The sequence below is a fragment of the Thermobia domestica genome, chromosome 15 (genome assembly GCF_964235325.1).
Source record: "Thermobia domestica chromosome 15, izTheDome1.hap1.1, whole genome shotgun sequence".
NCBI classification, from domain to species: Eukaryota; Metazoa; Arthropoda; class Insecta; order Zygentoma; family Lepismatidae; genus Thermobia; species Thermobia domestica.
The window spans coordinates 25,705,539-25,723,844 of NC_137468.1; the positions used below are offsets into that span (position 1 = coordinate 25,705,539).

At 36.1% G+C, this 18,306-nt stretch overlaps 1 protein-coding gene across 1 annotated transcript in view; it reads left to right on the plus strand.

Moving 5' to 3' along the window:
* The window catches only part of l(2)05287 (WD repeat-containing protein l(2)05287), a 69,652-nt gene that overhangs the window by 48,009 nt on the left and 3,337 nt on the right, over nt 1–18,306 (plus strand). The window contains exon 13 of the mRNA XM_081741463.1: nt 14,526–14,623. Within this exon, the coding sequence (XP_081597589.1) occupies nt 14,526–14,623 (98 nt within the window). The remainder of the gene's footprint in view (nt 1–14,525; nt 14,624–18,306) is intronic.

The following is an 18,306-nucleotide window of genomic DNA, read 5'->3' on the forward strand; positions in this document are numbered from 1 at the left end:
GTTTCGAGGTTTCCTTTCCAGAAAATACCACATTGGTAAGCATTGTTTCGCGTCATGTGGAAGTATATTGTGTTCATCGTGTATTGCGTAACAACCAAGACGGATGATTTGGAATAGTTTTTTTCTTTTACGCACATGTGTGTGTGTTGATGTATGAATATGTGACATTCAGAATTTATATACCAGTACGTCTTTTGTATCAGCTGTTTTGGTTTTTAATTATTAGGTTTAATTTTATTGTGTGTGCTTTAATTCTGTAAATAACCTACAAATTCTGAATGAAATGTATACCATGACTTCTGTAAATAACTTACAAAAAACATTGACCAGCTTTCAACTGAGGAAAAATTTGCAATTAAGGCTTAGACAAAACAAGCAAAGGGCAATTCAGGAGAGTGTTCGAAAACAAAATCCAGTTTAAATTTAGAGGATATCTTATGGCAGTAGGGTTGTTTGCACCAGATACATTTCCTCAATTTATTTTAAATTTTCTTGGATAAACTGTGAATAAAGTGTGTTCAATGTACATTTTTTATAACACTAATCTCTGCTACGAACTCTCTTCAGTCAACGCTGAAGAGGAATTCGGATCACTGTCAGGGACTGAGTTTACTAGAATGAATCGTTCGCAATAATCTAGAAAAAATATTTAGTGAATCTACAAAGCTTCTGAAATTAATATTAACTGTACTTATGGCGTCAGCAAAAGACGAAAAGCTTTTTTTCCACATGAGAAAGAATTGACACTTTCAAGGAATTGAATGTCCTAAGAAAGGTTATCACCATTGGTTATGCTTTCCATCGAAAAAGACCTGACAATAAGAATACCAGAGTTTGACCAGCATATATTAGACAGATTTGCTCCAATCAAAGAGAGAAGAATGAACTTACTAATTAATTAAGGTGATTAATCGGATAAAATGTTCTGCATTTTTTATTTTTTAAAGACAGAATTTTATTTAATTTCACATGTCACATAGCATTTGCATCTAAAGTTATGCTGATTAGTCAATGAGTCAACTTTATATCTTCTGTCTCTTATCGTTCCTACTGCAACACCCGAAACCACAATCCACCGGCCGCCACTGCTAAGATGTCATTTCAAAACAGCGTCCTTTGTTCTGAGAAACACTCCGAAAATTCACACTCTTTAGAAACCCTTTTCCCACACCACATAAGATACTACAAAACAAAAACAATTCTTAGTTATGGCTTTGTCAAATCGTACAGCTGTCTTCTGATAAAGATATAGGGCAAGGACATGATACTTTGAAATCACGTATTTTATTCTTCTACTACTTTAGTGTGAAATCGGTGTCAAAATATATGAAGGAAATACGACATACATTGTGACAAGCCACGGAAACATCATCATCATCATCATTATTATTATTATTATTATTATTATTATTATTATTATTATTATTATTATTATTATTATTATTATTATTATTATTATTATAGAAAAAGTGAATAAATTTAAATGCTTAGTTTCAGTAGAAACATGTAAAAAAGAATATGTCACATAATAAAATGAAATCTTTCAGTTTAACGTCCCACGATTGTGCTTTTTTGGCTAAAGGAGACGGTGATGAAAGCAAGTGAATGATAACGGAAGATTCAGTGGAACGAAAATGTGGGAGGAAACGGGAGTACTCCGAGAAAACCCCACGAACACGATGTTGCCCACCACAAACTTACTTGGCCGGGGGATCGAACCAGGGACCACACGCATCAGAGTTTAGTGCTCTACCACTGAGCTACCGTGGCCCTCGAAGAGCTTAAAGAGGTATACCTTGCTATATTTTATCTCGAAAGTGTTCGGCTTGAATAAAATATCGTAATCTTTGTTTCTGTGTGAATACTTTAGCAAATGATAGTGCTAACGATACCATACACAACTTGGACTTCTTATTACAAACGGGGCCGCGGTGGCTCAGTAGTAGAGCGATCACCTCTGGTGCCTGGGGTCCTTGGTTCGGTCCAGCTCGCGCCAAGTTAACTTTGTGGTAGACAAACACCCTGTGCGTGAGTTTTCTCGGGGTTCTAACGTTTCCTACCACTCTTTATTCCACCATTTCATTCTTATTTCAGTTTCACCATCTCCTTTAGCCTAGCTGGCATAACCGTGAGACGTAAAACTAATATTTTTGTTATAAACCGTACAATTTGGTGGATTTTTTATTAGCAACTCTGTATTTCCATTGACTTACGAGCAACACTGTTATCTAAAAAGGACTTACCCCAAAGGTTTCCAGAAAAATTACAACTAGTAAACACTTACAAATATTCCTAGGCTTCCTTAACGCTTTGTAAGAAATAAAATGTTCTGTTTCGTTTCCATTGTAGTTGGGGTAGAGGAGTCAGAGTGATGTTTCTGATTTGAGTAATTTCATAAAGAAAGCTGTGAAATATGAATCATTGAAACATTTGCTACACATAGTGAATCTTGTAAGCATTAGGAAAGACACCTTCTTAGATGTTTCAAATTATTTAGTCGAAATAATAACCACTGTTTTTCGAAATAATAAGAAAATATAAAATCTGAAGTTCAAGGCGATTGTTTTATATCAATTCAATTTTATGATACATTAGGTGTAATTCAAAAGTCAAATCAGTATGATAGTGTATTTCATTAATGCGTAAAAAATAGAATAGAAGAGAGGTTTATAGGTTAGCGCTCACAGCTGGTGTCAGGGATCTTTGGTTCGATTCCAAGCAAGTGAGTTTGTATATGCTTCCTCGGTGTTCTCCGATTTCCTTTCACATTCTTATTTTCCCAACCATTATAATTAACTTTAATTAACCATGTGTCTTCTTTAGCCTAAAATGTTTAATTGTGGGGCGTTAAATATTTTAGTAATGGTTTAATACGTAGAGTACATATTGAAACTCAAAATATTGTTCGAGTTCCTACGTGGCTAAGCGGTTAGCGTACGCGCCTTCGGCGTGGGAGGCCTGGGTTCGATTTCTGGCGGGAGTGCATGTGGTCCGGATTCCACGTTAATCAGTAGGTCCACGTCTCATATAGCCTCGCTGCTGAAAGGGACGTTAAACTCAACATCAACTCAACTCAAAATATTGTTCTTTGGGGGGCACAGTGACTCATTGGTAGAGGTTTTCTCGGTGTACTCCCGTTTCCTCTCACATTTTCATTCCACCTATTCTTCCATTATCATTCACTTGCCTTAATCATCCGTCTCCCTTAGTCTAAAGGGCATAATCATGGGACGTTAAACTGAAAGAATTAGATTTCAAATTCAAAATATTGTTCTAATTTCCGGAGACATTTTGAGTAATGTAAACGGCGTGAAAAACATCTTGGCATTTGAAGGCGGCGCTCCAAGTTCCCTTTAAATGCTGCTAGCAAATGAGAGGCCAGCGGTATTGCCACGTTTACTTTGTACACAACCACGTGTATCTCCTGTCACCTAATTGCGCTATAGTTTGTCTGCTTAGCCATTGCCACACCCCTTTACCACTTGGCAGCGTCGCGTCAGAGCTTGCGCTTTATTCGTTTAGCTGAAATGCCAAGATGTTTGTCACAGACTTTAGTTACTAGGTAATGTAAGTTGAATGATTTCAGCAATTCGAGACCATCATTCTCTGTTCATCAGATACTATCTCACGCAGTAACCATAACAGAATTTCATCAGAACGTAATCTAGGTCGCAACTTCATATTGTTATAGAATTTATGTATAAATATATTAATATTTATTTTTTCATACCTTTTTCAAAGCGGGGTTTAAAAAAAACTGTGTACGCCACTGATCCCACGCAATTGTATCTGGGTTCGTTTACTCCACTTTTCACATCTTACAGGAACCTCCCTCGTGACTACATTGAGGCTTCGGTACGGGAAACTCAGTTTCCATTCCCGGTGGGAGCTATTGTGGTTCGAATCACACGGTAAGCCTCGGAGTTGAACGGAAAGTTAAGCCCTAACTCTACCAACCAATCAAGCCTTATATTTTATGATTTGGAGCAATATTAAATTTAAACGGAAGGCTTCTGAACATTTGTTTTCATAAGGACCATAGCCAGAAAACTTGGAGAAAAGGAGAAAGTATGTCTGAAAAGTAAAAATTCTTATGAGATGAAAAAAAAAAAAAAAAGGCCATGTTAGTCAGTGTTAAGAATTTCCTATATTTTCTCTCTGTATGTCTTATTTTGTTAATTGCAGTAGTATTGCATCAGTGGCGAGTTTGGCATCTCCATTTCGGAGTCTCATGATACGCTTACCAACCTACAGTAGATCTCTATACTCCACGTCTATTTTCCAAACGAATGACTGCGGCCAGACATGAAAAATGAAATGAATTGCTTTAGTTTAACGTCCCACAGTTATGCCCTTTATGCTAAAGGAGACAGATAATTAATGATAATGAATGACCATGGAATTAATTTTTTGTGCTTTCTCATTGGGAATCAAACCCGGAACCAAAGGCTAACTACGGGCTAGCTACTAGATCAGTGGTTCGTAACCGATGTGTCGCGACACACTGGTGTGACACGGAGTCCCCCTAATGCGAAATTTTAGAAAGGATTTAATAATAGTTATAATCAAGACACTGTAGCAGTCAACATCCCCCAGCGGTAGCAGTAATGCTTAGTGCTATATAGAGTCATTATAAAAACTAATTAGTTTCAATATTATAATAGATATTATTATTATTATTATTATTATTATTATTATTATTATTATTATTATTATTATTATTATTATTATTATTATTATTATTGTGGCGATGTCCTGGACGTTTAGTAAACTATGTCGTGAGTCAAAAAAGGTTGAGAACCACTGCACTAGACTAGCGGGGAGTCCGCTCCGATTTTAGACGTGTCATCTTAATGTTCGTATGTTGTGCGGTAATGTTCTGTGAAGTTCCCGAGTTTTGTGAAATTTTCTGCGTTCATCCATTTTTTTCTTCCCCCTTTTTTTCCCCAAATAAATCTGACAGTCTATTTTTTAAACCGGCCTATGGAAATGGGTTTAATTTGTAAGGAAGTCCTTGTATGAAGGTTACGCTTTCTATCTTTTCCACGACACATCGTTCACTAATGACTGCTTTCAATAATAATACTGACGTATTTAACAGCGTTATCAGACTTGTTTTATGTGGAAATCCCATTGCATGAACTGGAAATAACATTTTATATATAGTCGTCAACCAGTGAAAGGGTTAATAGCTTGCGTTTCATGAAAGAGGGAGAGAAAGCGAGATAGAAAGAAGGTTTTTATAATCTTAGCGATTTGTGGAAAGCGTGGCAAGGTTTTGTAATGTGCCATAATGTGTTCCCTTAATGTGGTACTAAAATGAATTCAATTCTCCTCGTAGGCATCGTCCGATTGAATGGAACGCATATCTACTACATACGAAGGGCAAATTAATGTTTGTTCCTTTTTCTTTTTCTCTTTTTTTTTTTTTTTTTTTTTAAATTAGAATGGCTTTATTATCTAGTTAAAACTTTTTGAGGCGTGATTTGAAAATTGAAACGTTTTTACTTCTAATGAACTGATACTCAAAAGAATAATGCGAATATAATAATAGGAGTCGCAAAATGTTTATAATACTAGAAAGTATATAATTTGGTTGAAAGCGATAAGCTGTACATTATCTGGATAGAATTCGGAGTTCCCAAGAAGGTGGTAAGATTGCCGAAAAAGTGTCTTAGTAAAATAAGTTGTGCATATGTTGCGAATAGCACTATTAAAGTAGTAATAGAAGTTTAACATTGAATGATCTGGACAAGTTTCTTGCGTGCGTGATCGATGACATCTTAATAATGTACAATACAGAGTCAATGCAATAAAAACCCAAAGTTCTTTCTGACGCAGTGAAGATAGATAAGAGGGTACACTCATGTCCAAAATTATTGTCGCATGTGTATAAATATGTTGTTGTAGGAATATAATTTGGTAACGAATTCGCCCGGTATTTCTTACAATGTTAGTGTGTGTATAATCGACAAAGACATGAATGTGGCAAAAGAGTAGTAAATAAAAACAATAAAACGAAAATAAAATGTTCTTGTCCATTTAGCAACATTTTGTTTTATTCATTCTAATTTTCGTATTTATAATTGTTTTCCTACGAAATCCACCACAAATATAAATTTATCGATTATACACATAGTATCAGTATTAGAAGACCCCGCAAAATCAATATCAATTTATGTTCTTACAAGAAGGCAGTTATAGATATGCGACAATCATTTTGGACATGAGTGTACATAATGATGAATATTAACGGTGTTAATGAAAACATAGTAATCATTATCAAATAATAATTTACAGGAAGTGAGCAAATTTAAATACAGTACTGCTATAAATAATTAATTGAATTTCAAAACGTTTATTTTTCAAAGTATTACATATACAGTAATGAGTCACGCATGAAGCGGAAATACCAAGTTTTGATCTGACATACAAGGTAGCACGAATGCAGTCCAGCTACAAAATGTCGGCAATACAGAAAAAAACTTTTTGTGGGTGGGAAGGGGGTGATATGTTCAAATTTGTTATTGGAGTGCAACGTGCATTCAGATGAGAACATCAGAAAGAATTCCCGGTCAGTAGAGCAACAAGACAGGCAATACCCTATTGAAACCTCAATGTTCGTCGGTACCTAAGCGATAAACGTTCACACCACTGATTAGACGTGCTGCCGAGAATGACTTAGCTTTGTCCGCGTAGCCAGCCAAATCTCCTGATCTAATACCATGTGACTTCTTTTAGAGATATGTTAAGCAACATATTTACGTACCCTCATTCGCAACGATACTAGAAGAGCTTAGGGAGAGCACCACTACTGCTGTGGCGATAGTAACAGGAAAATACAATAAAACATACGTTTCGAAACTCGAGTACGACTTGGGCGTGTGTCGTGTAATCAGGGAGACACACTCAGAACATTTCTATTGTTTGATGAAAACTGCAAGAGTTTCCGCTTCTTTTCTAGTACTAATCATTATTGTATGTGTAATACTGTAGGAAATTATATATGTTCTGAAATCTGACGTACCATTTATAGTAGTCCTGTGATAACGAAGAAGAGCATAGTCAGCTAGGAAACAAAAAGTATATTAAATGTGAAAAATGCTTGTTCTATTGTCACTACTAATATCGAAGTGAATAAATATAAATATTTACCTAAAATATGACAACGGATTTGTATGAATTACAAATTGGTTACTTAGTCGCAAAGAAAAACAGAAGCTAAGATTAGATTTCGAAAACCAAAGTATTTAGACAAATATTTTGTGCGAAAAAAGACGAAAGCCGAAAAGATGGAAGATGTAAATTCAGGATTTTAGAGAGGTGGGTAAGAAAAATCTTGGCTGGATTGGGTTAGCATAAATGGGATCTAATTGTAAGGTTTTGTTTGTGGCGATAAACTTCGAATTTTTAAAGCCTTTCAATTGTATGAAATTTCTTTATATAATTAAGGACGCTTTACTAACTAAAATTCCTTTATACAGAGTGTCTCAAAACAACACCGACAATGTTTGGGAGCTGATTCCTGACACCAAGATAAGACAAAAAGTATAGACCAACGTGGGTGTACAAATGCTTCCGTTCTGAGTTATAGGCTGCCGAAAACATGAAAAATTAACTTTAAGAGTGCTATAGCTTCAAAACTATGGGACCTACCGTAGTCGGGTCAAGACTTCGTGTAGGAACTAGTATGTGCCCTATCCAAATATCCAAGTTTCAGAATCCTGTGGTACTTCCGCAATAAATTTTTATAGAGGTAGTTGCTGAGTACTTCAACTTATATGCCCGTAGCCAAATTCCCTCTATAAAATTTGTTACGTGAGTACCTTAGGATTCTGAAACATGGATATTTGGATAGGGCATACTTGTTCCTAAGTGAAGTCTTGGCCCGACTACGGTGGGTGTCATAGTATTGGAGCTATGGACCTTTAAAGTTCATTTTTTCATGTTTTCGGCAGCCTATAACTCCGAAAGGAAGCATTTGTGCACCCGGGTTGGTCTATACTTTTTGTCTTATATTGGTGTCGGGAATCATCTCCCAAACGTTGTCGCTGTTGTTTTGAAACACCCTGTATATATGCCCTTTTTGCCCATGCTTCTTTCTGCCCGGATTAATTTTGACCAAGTTGTAGAGGGTTAAAAGAGGAATCGAGTTCATTAATGGAGGTGGTATTCAAACCAAAAGTGGTAAACATCAACCATTTCCGGTTTTAGCTTCTGCAATTGATTACACGTCCCAAGAATATATTCCATCTCTACTCTAATCTCTCTACTAAAACAGGAAGTGGTAAAAATCAACCATTTCCGGTTTTAGTTTGTGCAATTGATTACACGTCCCAAGAATAGATTCCATCTCTAATCTCTCTACTAAAACAGGAAGTGGTAGAAATCAACCATTTCAGTTTTTAGCTTGTGCAATTGATTACACGTCCCAAGAATATATTCCATCTCTACTCTAATCTTTCTACTAAAACAGGAAATAGTAGAAATCAACCATTTCCGGTTTTAGCTTGTGCAATTGATTACACGTCCCAAGAATATATACTCTAATCTCTCTACTAAAACAGGAAATAGTAGAAATCAACCATTTCCGGTTTTAGCTTCTGCAATTGATTACACGTCCCAAGAATATATTCCATCTCTAATCTCTCTACTAAAACAGGAAGTGGTAAAAATAAACCATTTCCGGTTTTAGTTTGTGCAATTGATTACACGTCCCAAGAATATATTCCATCTCTACTCTAATCTCTCTACTAAAACAGGAAGTGGTAAAAATCAACCATTTCCGGTTTTAGTTTGTGCAATTGATTACACGTCCCAAGAATATATTCCATCTCTACTCTAATCTCTCTACTAAAACAGGAAGTGGTAGAAATCAACCATTTCAGGTTTTAGCTTGTGCAATTGATTACACGTCCCAAGAATATATTCCATCTCTACTCTAATCTCTCTACTAAAACAGGAAGTGGTAGAAATCAACCATTTCAGGTTTTAGCTTGTGCAATTGATTACACGTCCCAAGAATATATTCCATCTCTACTGTAATCTTTCTACTAAAACAGGAAATAGTAGAAATCAACCATTTCCGGTTTTAGCTTGTGCAATTGATTAGACGTCCCAAGAATATATACTCTAATCTCTCTACTAAAACAGGAAATAGTAGAAATCAACCATTTCCGGTTTTAGCTTGTGCAATTGATTACACGTCCCAAGAATATATTCCATCTCTACTCTAATCTTTCTACTAAAACAGGAAGTGGTAGAAATCTAACTAGCACTTCCAGTTTCAGTATTTGAAAAAAAATATATATATATTATAGTGGGTCTGGATGAAAATATACCAATAAGAAATTTGAATAACTCGACAACCAATAGTGTTAGAGTCGTCCGGCTTTGTTCTTCGGAAAGAGGAAAGCATAGAAATTTATATCCAATACAAGAAAAAAAAAATCACTCAACTTGCATCAGTACATCTTCATGTGTACCCCTTTGTTGCTTGGCAAATATCAAGGGAGTACTGAACCTCCCTCCAACTGTTGCGTAATATTTGAGATGTCACGGATCCACAAGCATCGATAATTCTTTGTCTTAGATCATCCAAATCTTGAACCTGGGTGTGCTACACAAAGGTATTCACTTACCCCTAAAGAAAAAAAAATCAGGGTTTACGTCAGGCGATCTCGAGAGCCATTGATTTCTTCCAATCCAATTATTGTGGACGGTTTTTTTTTTCACTACTTTTTTCCTGAACACAGAGTCAGTTTCCGGCAGTTATTTGTGCCGTCTAACAATGGAATGATGGTCTGATGGTTTGTGTCTAAATCTTTTCTGTACGATTACAAGGGACTTTAGTTCTGCGAACCAAAAACAGCACTCAACTTTCTAACGGCATTTTGCTAACGAGTAATGCGCATGTATGAAGTCTTGTTGCGTTCAGTTGTCTTCAGGGCATAAAGTCCTATTCTTTTCTCTTTCCAAGAACAAAACTGGACGGTTCTATCACTATTGGTTCTCGACATATTCAAATTTCTTATTGGTATATTTTCCTCCGAACACACTGTACAAACCAAACTCCTTCACACGCTGTACACGTGACACTGCTATTTGTTTTAATACATGTAGTTACATTAATAAGTTATCTAATGGACTCTGCAATAACCAAATGTGTAGTATCCTTACCTTTAATGTTCGTGGTTTTAAATTTGATGCTTCTTCATTAACCTACAGAGCAAGGTTAGAATTAAAAAGAAATGCCTGAAATAATAATGGGTTCAAATCTAGGGCTGTCAACGGAAAGGGAAGGAATAATTTTCGTGAAAAAATCCGAGACGAGACATCAATTTTACATCTTTTGGAGTCGAGACAACCTCAATTCTTGTCACGTAAGCATTGGCGTAACTAGCATACTTTGCAAAGGGGCGTAGCTCCAGTGGCGGATCTAGAAAGTAAAAACTGGGGAGCAACTATCATAGTATAGTAAACCCATACTATGATAGGTATGAGTTTACTATAAACTTTCAAAACTATATAAATAACACAATTTATTTTTGTCACTCAAAAAGCTAGAGGCCAAGCCCCCCGATCCCGGCCTAAATCCGCCACTGCGTAGCTCCTTACTTCTTACGAGTTCAAAGAACTTTTCAACTTCCATTCGGTATTCTACTGGCATTCTAGGAGAGCCAACAGTGCTCTTGGAAGGCCTGGCCATCTATAGCCCCCCTCTATAGCCTATGCTCATAGACAACCCTATCCAAATGTCAAAAGTAATATCCATAAAATATATTCTTCTGTTCGTTGGTTGGTATAGAGTTTGACGTCCCTTCCAGTACCGAGGCTGTACGAGACGTGGACCTACAACTTAACGTGGGATCCGAACCATATAAGCTTCCATTAGGAATGAAACCCAAATCTTCCGAGCCAGAGTAGCTAACTGTATAACCACGAGGAATGCCTGTGTTCGTGATTTTGATTATTCACCAACAATTAATACTGGAGTTGTTGTTTTCTTTTGTTATTCTCTTTTCGAATCGGAGTTGAGTTGAGTTGATTTTGAGTTTAACGTCCTGTTCAGCAGGAAGGCTATATGAGACGTGGACCTACTGATTAACCTGGAATCCGAACCACATGAGCTCCGCCGAGAATCGAACCCGGGTCTCCCGCGCTTTCGAATCGGATTTCGTGTAACTAAATAGAAGAGTGATAATTGTATCGTGTATGAAGATAGGTTGACTATAAAGATATATGAACTTACTTGTTCAGGAGTTTCGACGGGAAGAGCCATCGTTGAGGCGATGCACAACAGTAGAAGAATTACAACCACTCGCATGATGGACGATACGCTTGTTGTCACTACTGTGAAGACTAGAATTGTGTTGGCTTCCCGCTCGGCAGCCTTCAATAAAAGTATCCAGTTACGCAATGTCTTAACCTTTGCCTTTGCTTTCGAAGTGGTTTTTGGTTTGGGCTAGTTTTGTAAAATATTTGGCGCACTTCCAATGTCATAAGCGTGTAATGTTTCCCTCCTTTTTGTTTCGGGTGACCCGCGGTGAGACTTTCATTTGTTAATTCCTTGAAAAAAAAGATATTGTGTATGATGCAGTAGGCCGAATAATTACCTTATCAGAGTTACGTTTATCGCTATACACTCCTCTCTCCCCCTTCCCCATTCGTAAAATTCATATATTTTCCATGGAAAAGGAAAGGCTATGTTTGTAATCCTTCTGTCCCTTTTCGACGTGTTTGTTTTCTATTCCGTTTGCGTCATTCGTTGATACGATTTACAATGGTTTCCATCACTAGTCACTCAAACAAAAACGAGATAAAAAAAAAATGAATATTCTATCTTTGCCACTTGTCGAGCTTTCAATATCGTGTTCTATGAATTAAATAAATCTTGAATTTTGGTTGTATTTTTTTTTTTAATCCTAGTTGGCGTGGAGTCATTTTAATACTAGAAACAATAGTAAAATATGGAATAGAATTTGGAACAGTGAGATTTTAGTTCACTTACCCTGATGGGCTTTCAATCAACGGATGGTGAAAATAGTTCCGTGAAAGTGCTGGAAATTCATGTTAATCATGATTGAAGATGTTCCACCCCTCTGAAACTATCACTGATTTGGAGGGAAGTTGATCATGACGTGTATTTAAGGTCCCACCTTAGCATTTGTATGATGGAACTGAAGAACAATCTTGGCAGAATTTTAGGATGGCCGATCGTTAGGTTCCATTCTGGGCCTTCCAATTGCGAATCAAAAATATTAATCGTTAATAGATACATTATAGATATACCGTTGTTGGCGAGTCATTTGATGATCAAGTTATTAACGTTGAAAGATACACAAATCATTATGCAATACTACTAGCAGAATGCGTGTTCTTCGCACGGGCAGAATATGTTTCATTTTGGACATAAAGGCCACCAAAATTGTCACCAGTCTACTTAGGGAGCCCAAAAACTATGACTTCGACACTAATATCGGTCATTTTTAATTACATTTACATATCACCATCCCTCCTTAGGAGTACTAATGGAGACTGAATTTGGATTTAAACAACATCGGAAGTGTCACTGTTCGTCTCAGCAACACCGAAAACTATGGATTCGACGCCAATATCGGTCATTTTCGATCATTTTTAAATATCTCCCCCTTCCCCTCTCCTAAGTTCCACCGTCAAACTGAAACGATACAATCCCAGCTCACGCCAAGTGAACTTTGTAATGGACAAACACCGTGTGCGTGAGTTTTCTCGGGGTTCTCCCGTTTTCTCCTACTTTCTTCATTCCACCATTTCACTCATTTCTCATCATCATTGTCTTCTTTAGCCTAGGCGGCATAACCGTGGGACAAACAAAGATTTCATTTGGAAACGATAAAAATCATCCTAGGTCCGAATCTTATCTATGTTGAAAATTTGATCGAGATCGGTCAGGTGGTTCTAACCATTTTCATTTTTGTTCATATAGATACTCCAAAAATAAATATGGTTCAGTTGTTGCTCTATTACACCTTTCGTGAACCATTCGTGACACGGAAGAATTATGCTAATTCCTAGAAGAAATTAAGAAAGGAAAAATAGGACATATATTTTGTACGTAAAGTTATAACACGAGACAGAAATTTCCGAGACGAGACGAGAAAGATTTCGAGAATCGAGACGAAAGGATATGAGACAACCTTCTCGTATTGTCTCGTGGGCAACACAGCTTCTAGCACATCCCTCGTGATATAATTTTTTTCTCAGTCAGTCTCTCTTCTTGTTTTAATAAAATTGTACTTTTCTGAGTATCATTCCTAATACTTCCTCAGTCCTTTTCCGTTCCACCAGCTAATAATCTCAATTCTTCTCCATACCCACATTTCGAAAACCAATCATCTTTTTCCATTCCTTTCGTGCAATGTTCATATTTGCATAAAATATTGGTCAAACTATGTATTTCACGCCTACATTAATCACCCAGGAGGTGATCCGCCTCCTGCAAACAACATTCCTGGATCCGGTAGTGCAGCTACCTTGACATTGTTATGCGAGTTCCTAAAGCAAGATCGATTACTCTAATAAAGGTTACAAGTTAAATTGTTATAGTATTCTATTTTAACACTATTTGAGGTCTGGATGTACAATTTGACATGGATCTGAACCATATGAATTCTGACTGGGAATTGAATTTTGGTCTACCATGCCGAAACTACGACTACAAACCATTTTTTTTTCGATTATCCTATAGATCCAAAAGATTTTAAAAATCAGAAAGTTAAAGGAAAAAAAAGTACAGCCACTGATGAGTCAAGAGTTGATATCAAGAATTGTATTTTATTTTTATTTATTTTCTTCTTGAGTAGCAGAAGAATAATATTTTGGTCAAGAGAAGGCCATTAAAGAGTGACAAAAGTACATTTCTGAGTTACAATAGACATCCAGAGTACACTATAATTCTTCCCGATATTTCCGGGCTCATTATTAACAATAACAAAATAGACTAGTATTTTCCAATCTGTGGTCCTCGGACCCTGGGGTCGCGAGGGATTTAAGGAGGTTCGTTGGACATTTTATTTTTTTAAAAAAATAAACTTTATCTTATTATGTTGTTCATATCTGGGATATTTGTAATGTACATTACCCAGGTTTCAACTAACTGAGAGAACAGAATACAAGACAAAAGAAGAAATAATAGAATTACTAACAAAGACTGAAAGATATATGCAAAACACATTTCATTATCAAGAACGTAAGCTATTAATACGTAAGCACTACTTGGTCTAACATATTCATTCGGATTACCAAGACACTTTAGTTTTAGTTTTCAAACTTATTTTATTGCTTATTGTTATTCTACAGTATAGTTTATTTTTAAAAAATCACACAAAGGAGGGAATCATGGGAAGAACTTAAACTGATTGTTCTCTTATGATTCCTGTACATTTAAAATTGTACGTACTTAATTTTTCTGTGTTATCATCTCGAACTGTTTGCTTTTAGTTTATGTTTTAGAACTTCAAACATTTTTTTCTTTTTCTTTACAGTTCCTGAGCGCCCCTGCACATACGATGCCACCACTGAGTCTTGTGTGTACTTCTATCTTGAAATCACTTCTAGTACCAAAGAAACAGGAATCGGAAGAGTAAGTAGTTTTTACTAGCAGCATTGTTGATTAAGGAGTTGATTACTAAATAACAGTTGATATTATTGGAACAAAATGAAACTCAGTAAAAATCTAAGCTTAACGAATACAAAAAACGAAGTTCGGCATTCCTTAGAACAGTATAATTTCAGTCCTTGTTCCCATACATTGCAGGTAATACTTTATCATCCGTTTCTATAAATGCAGTATAGTGGGACTGTTTATACAAATATTAATAGAGTGAGGGAGCAGGATGGCTGACAAGGACAAAGCAGACTTTGGTAAATGAACTTTAGGTCCATTTTTTGCAAGGTGATAGTGCACATTTAAAATGTTCATATTACAAACTGGGAGAGCGCAATGACCTAATATAGCGGAGAAAAAGCGTCTTAAAGTTTTTGACTCGCCGCATATATCATACGATGCGCAAAGTTATCAAGTGACGGCGTGGCAGAGTTAGTAGCGTCTGTGACTCATGTACAAAAGGTCCCGGGTTCGATTCCCGATGAAGTCGATTTTCTTGTTTTTTGCTTCAACCAATAAAGTAGTCAATTGTAGGTACAAGTAAAATGTCAATTCACTATATGTTTATGAAAACAATAGAAATATTCAAATGGGTTGTAAAATCTTTCAATGTTCCATGTTAACTAGCAACAAAATATAATCTACTTCGTAAATATATTGATATCACGAGTTATATTATGGTTACCACTGTCGCTATATAAAAAACGTTCTTGACGCTTCCTGTCTATATCTGTTGACAGTGTGAGAATTACAAGGGACATGAGAAGGAAATCTTCTTTGGTAACACAGGATGTTGCTATAACCAAAAAAGAGATTTTCCCCTTATTTCCCTTGTAATCAGCGGCGCAAATCTGTCTTCAACATTGGGGGGGGGGGGGACGGGTAAGAATGTTCCCATATTTTTTTTAAAGTGACGTTCAAAATATTTATGAAGTTGAAAAACAATGCTGTGGAAGATCAGGGGAGCAAAGTTGTCTTCAATATTGGAAGGCGAGCAGATTTGAGGCTTACTCTGGGGCGGATGTCAAGATGTCAATTTCATCTCACTTTTCTTTCAGTCGGACACAAATCATCACATTTCTCCCCCAAAACACATTTCAAATCGAATTATTGGGGAGTACAGTCCCCCAGTTCCAAGATTGGAGGGGACATGTACCCTTAATCCCCCGTACCATTTGCTCAGTAATTGGCACACTGTCAACAGATGTAGACACGAAGCGTCAAGAACATTTTTACACGATTGTGGTAACCATAATATAACTCGTGATATCAATATATTTACGAAATAATTACATTGTTAGTTAACAGAGAACATTGAAAAATTTTACAACTGATTTGAACATTTCTATTGTTTTCATTCATTATAAACATATGGTGAATTAACATATTACTTGTAGCTACAAATGGCTACTTTATTGGTTGAAGCAAAAAACAAGAAAGTCGACTCCATCGGGAATCGAACCCGGGACCTTTTGTACATGAGTCACAGACGCTACTGACTCCGCAATGCTGTCAGTTGATAACTTTGCGCATCGTACGATATATGCGACGAGTCGAAAACTTTAAGACGCTTTTCCTCCACTATATTAGACCATTGCGTTCTCCCAGTTTGTAATATGAACACTTTAAATGTACGCTATCACCTTGCAAAAAAACGGCCCCGAAACTCATTTACCAAAGCCTGCTTTCTCCTTGTGAGTTGTACAACACTCATATCTGATAGGGGCGACCCTGATTCGATCTCAAGGCACAAGTTCATGTTGGACAATATCGTATCACGAGTTTTCTGTGTTCTTCGTACCCTTCTGTTGTGGTTTGTTTATTGACCAATAGCAAAGGCGTATAGACTAAAACATAACTAATAAATTAAGTTCTGTTTAAATGGTGGACAGTTAAAAAGTTGTGTTCTTTATGGAACTCCCTTTACTATATAAATTACTACATAAAGGTGTTTTTGACAAACCAAACACCTTATTTTGAATATATTTTTCCTGAATTTGTTGAACCTCGTACTCCATTCGATACGAAGACTACGTTGTCTCACTAAACACACCTTCAAAACCGTGCAATAGTCGATACTACTCATAGGTTGAGAATCGCTGAAATGATGCATTAAAAAGAGAAAGTTCCCTTCGTGAAAATCGAAATTGAGAACAAAGGACAGTTAGACTTTTATCGTGTAATTTAATTGTAAAACGTGTCTTTTTCTGTAAACAGTTGACTGGAATTTTCTAAAACTTCACAAAAGGAAATGATGGATATAAAACACAAGTTATACACAAGAGGAGAATTTTATGTTTATAATAGAGATTAATAAACAGAGTTTTATAACGATTCAGGTGCTTAGGAAGCGACATAATTTTATATTTTATGTTGAACCTTTTCCTCCTCTGTGTTTGTTTGTAAGGATAATAGTGAAAAGTTTTGAAAAAAAAAAGAAGCGAAGTTTCAGAAAGAATTTGATTGCCGATAAAGTTCTAGTAAATGAGGTGGTTACGTTAATTATAGCTTTTTATTCGTATTTACATCCTTTTATTACGGATAGATATTGTCATTAAATGCTTTTCTGTTCGTTGAAACATGAATAATATCTCTGTGGAAGAGTGTTAAAAAGAACGATAACTGAAAAATATTAACGGACAAATTTCAACAAAAAGGAAAAAAAAAAGTAAGTTTAATACATATCCAGGTGAAACGCATTGCTTTGATTCATTTATACTTGCTCAAATAAACTGTTCAACGTGTATGTAAAACACTGGTGCAGCAGATAAATGGAACATTATATTGGAACATTTTCTGCTTCATTGGTCATTGCACCGAAATCTCTTCCTTTCTGGATAATTTCCCTGTGACAGTATGTATGGCTGTTACGTAATTGATAGGTGAAATCAAAGGAAATGGCTGCATATCAGTTCCAGTGAGATTTAATATGTTCAATAGTTTGTGCAGTCATTCATTGTTTTAAAGGCTTCCTCATCTTCTGAGTACATCAAGGAAATCTGCCTGCATTTGTTCAGCACAGTTTTAATCGTAAAGAGAAGCAGGTTTTCCAAGCATTTTATACAAAAGCAAAACCAATAATAGCCAGAACCGATGGAGTATTTCTGCAATTCAACTCTGTTGGAAGCGAGATAGTTAAATGGGGAATGACCTACTATGAGAATCGATCTTGTATGATGATTTGTATAGTGTGAAATGACTTATTATGAGGATCGACCTTGGATGATGATTTATGTAGTAAGGAATGTTCTACTATAAGGATCGATCTTCCATAATGATTTGTGTATTGATGAATGATCTACTATGAGGATCGATCTTCCATAATGATTTGTGTATTGATGAATGATCTACTATGAGGATCGATCTTCCATAATGATTTGTGTATTGATGAATGATCTACTATGAGGATCCATCTTCCATAATGATTTGTGTATTGATGAATGATCTACTATGAGGATCCATCTTGCATGACGATTTGTGTATTGATGAATGATCTACTATGAGGATCCATCTTCCATAATGATTTGTGTATTGATGAATGATCTACTATGAGGATCCATCTTCCATAATGATTTGTGTATTGATGAATGATCTACTATGAGGATCCATCTTCCATAATGATTTGTGTATTGATGAATGATCTACTATGAGGATCCATC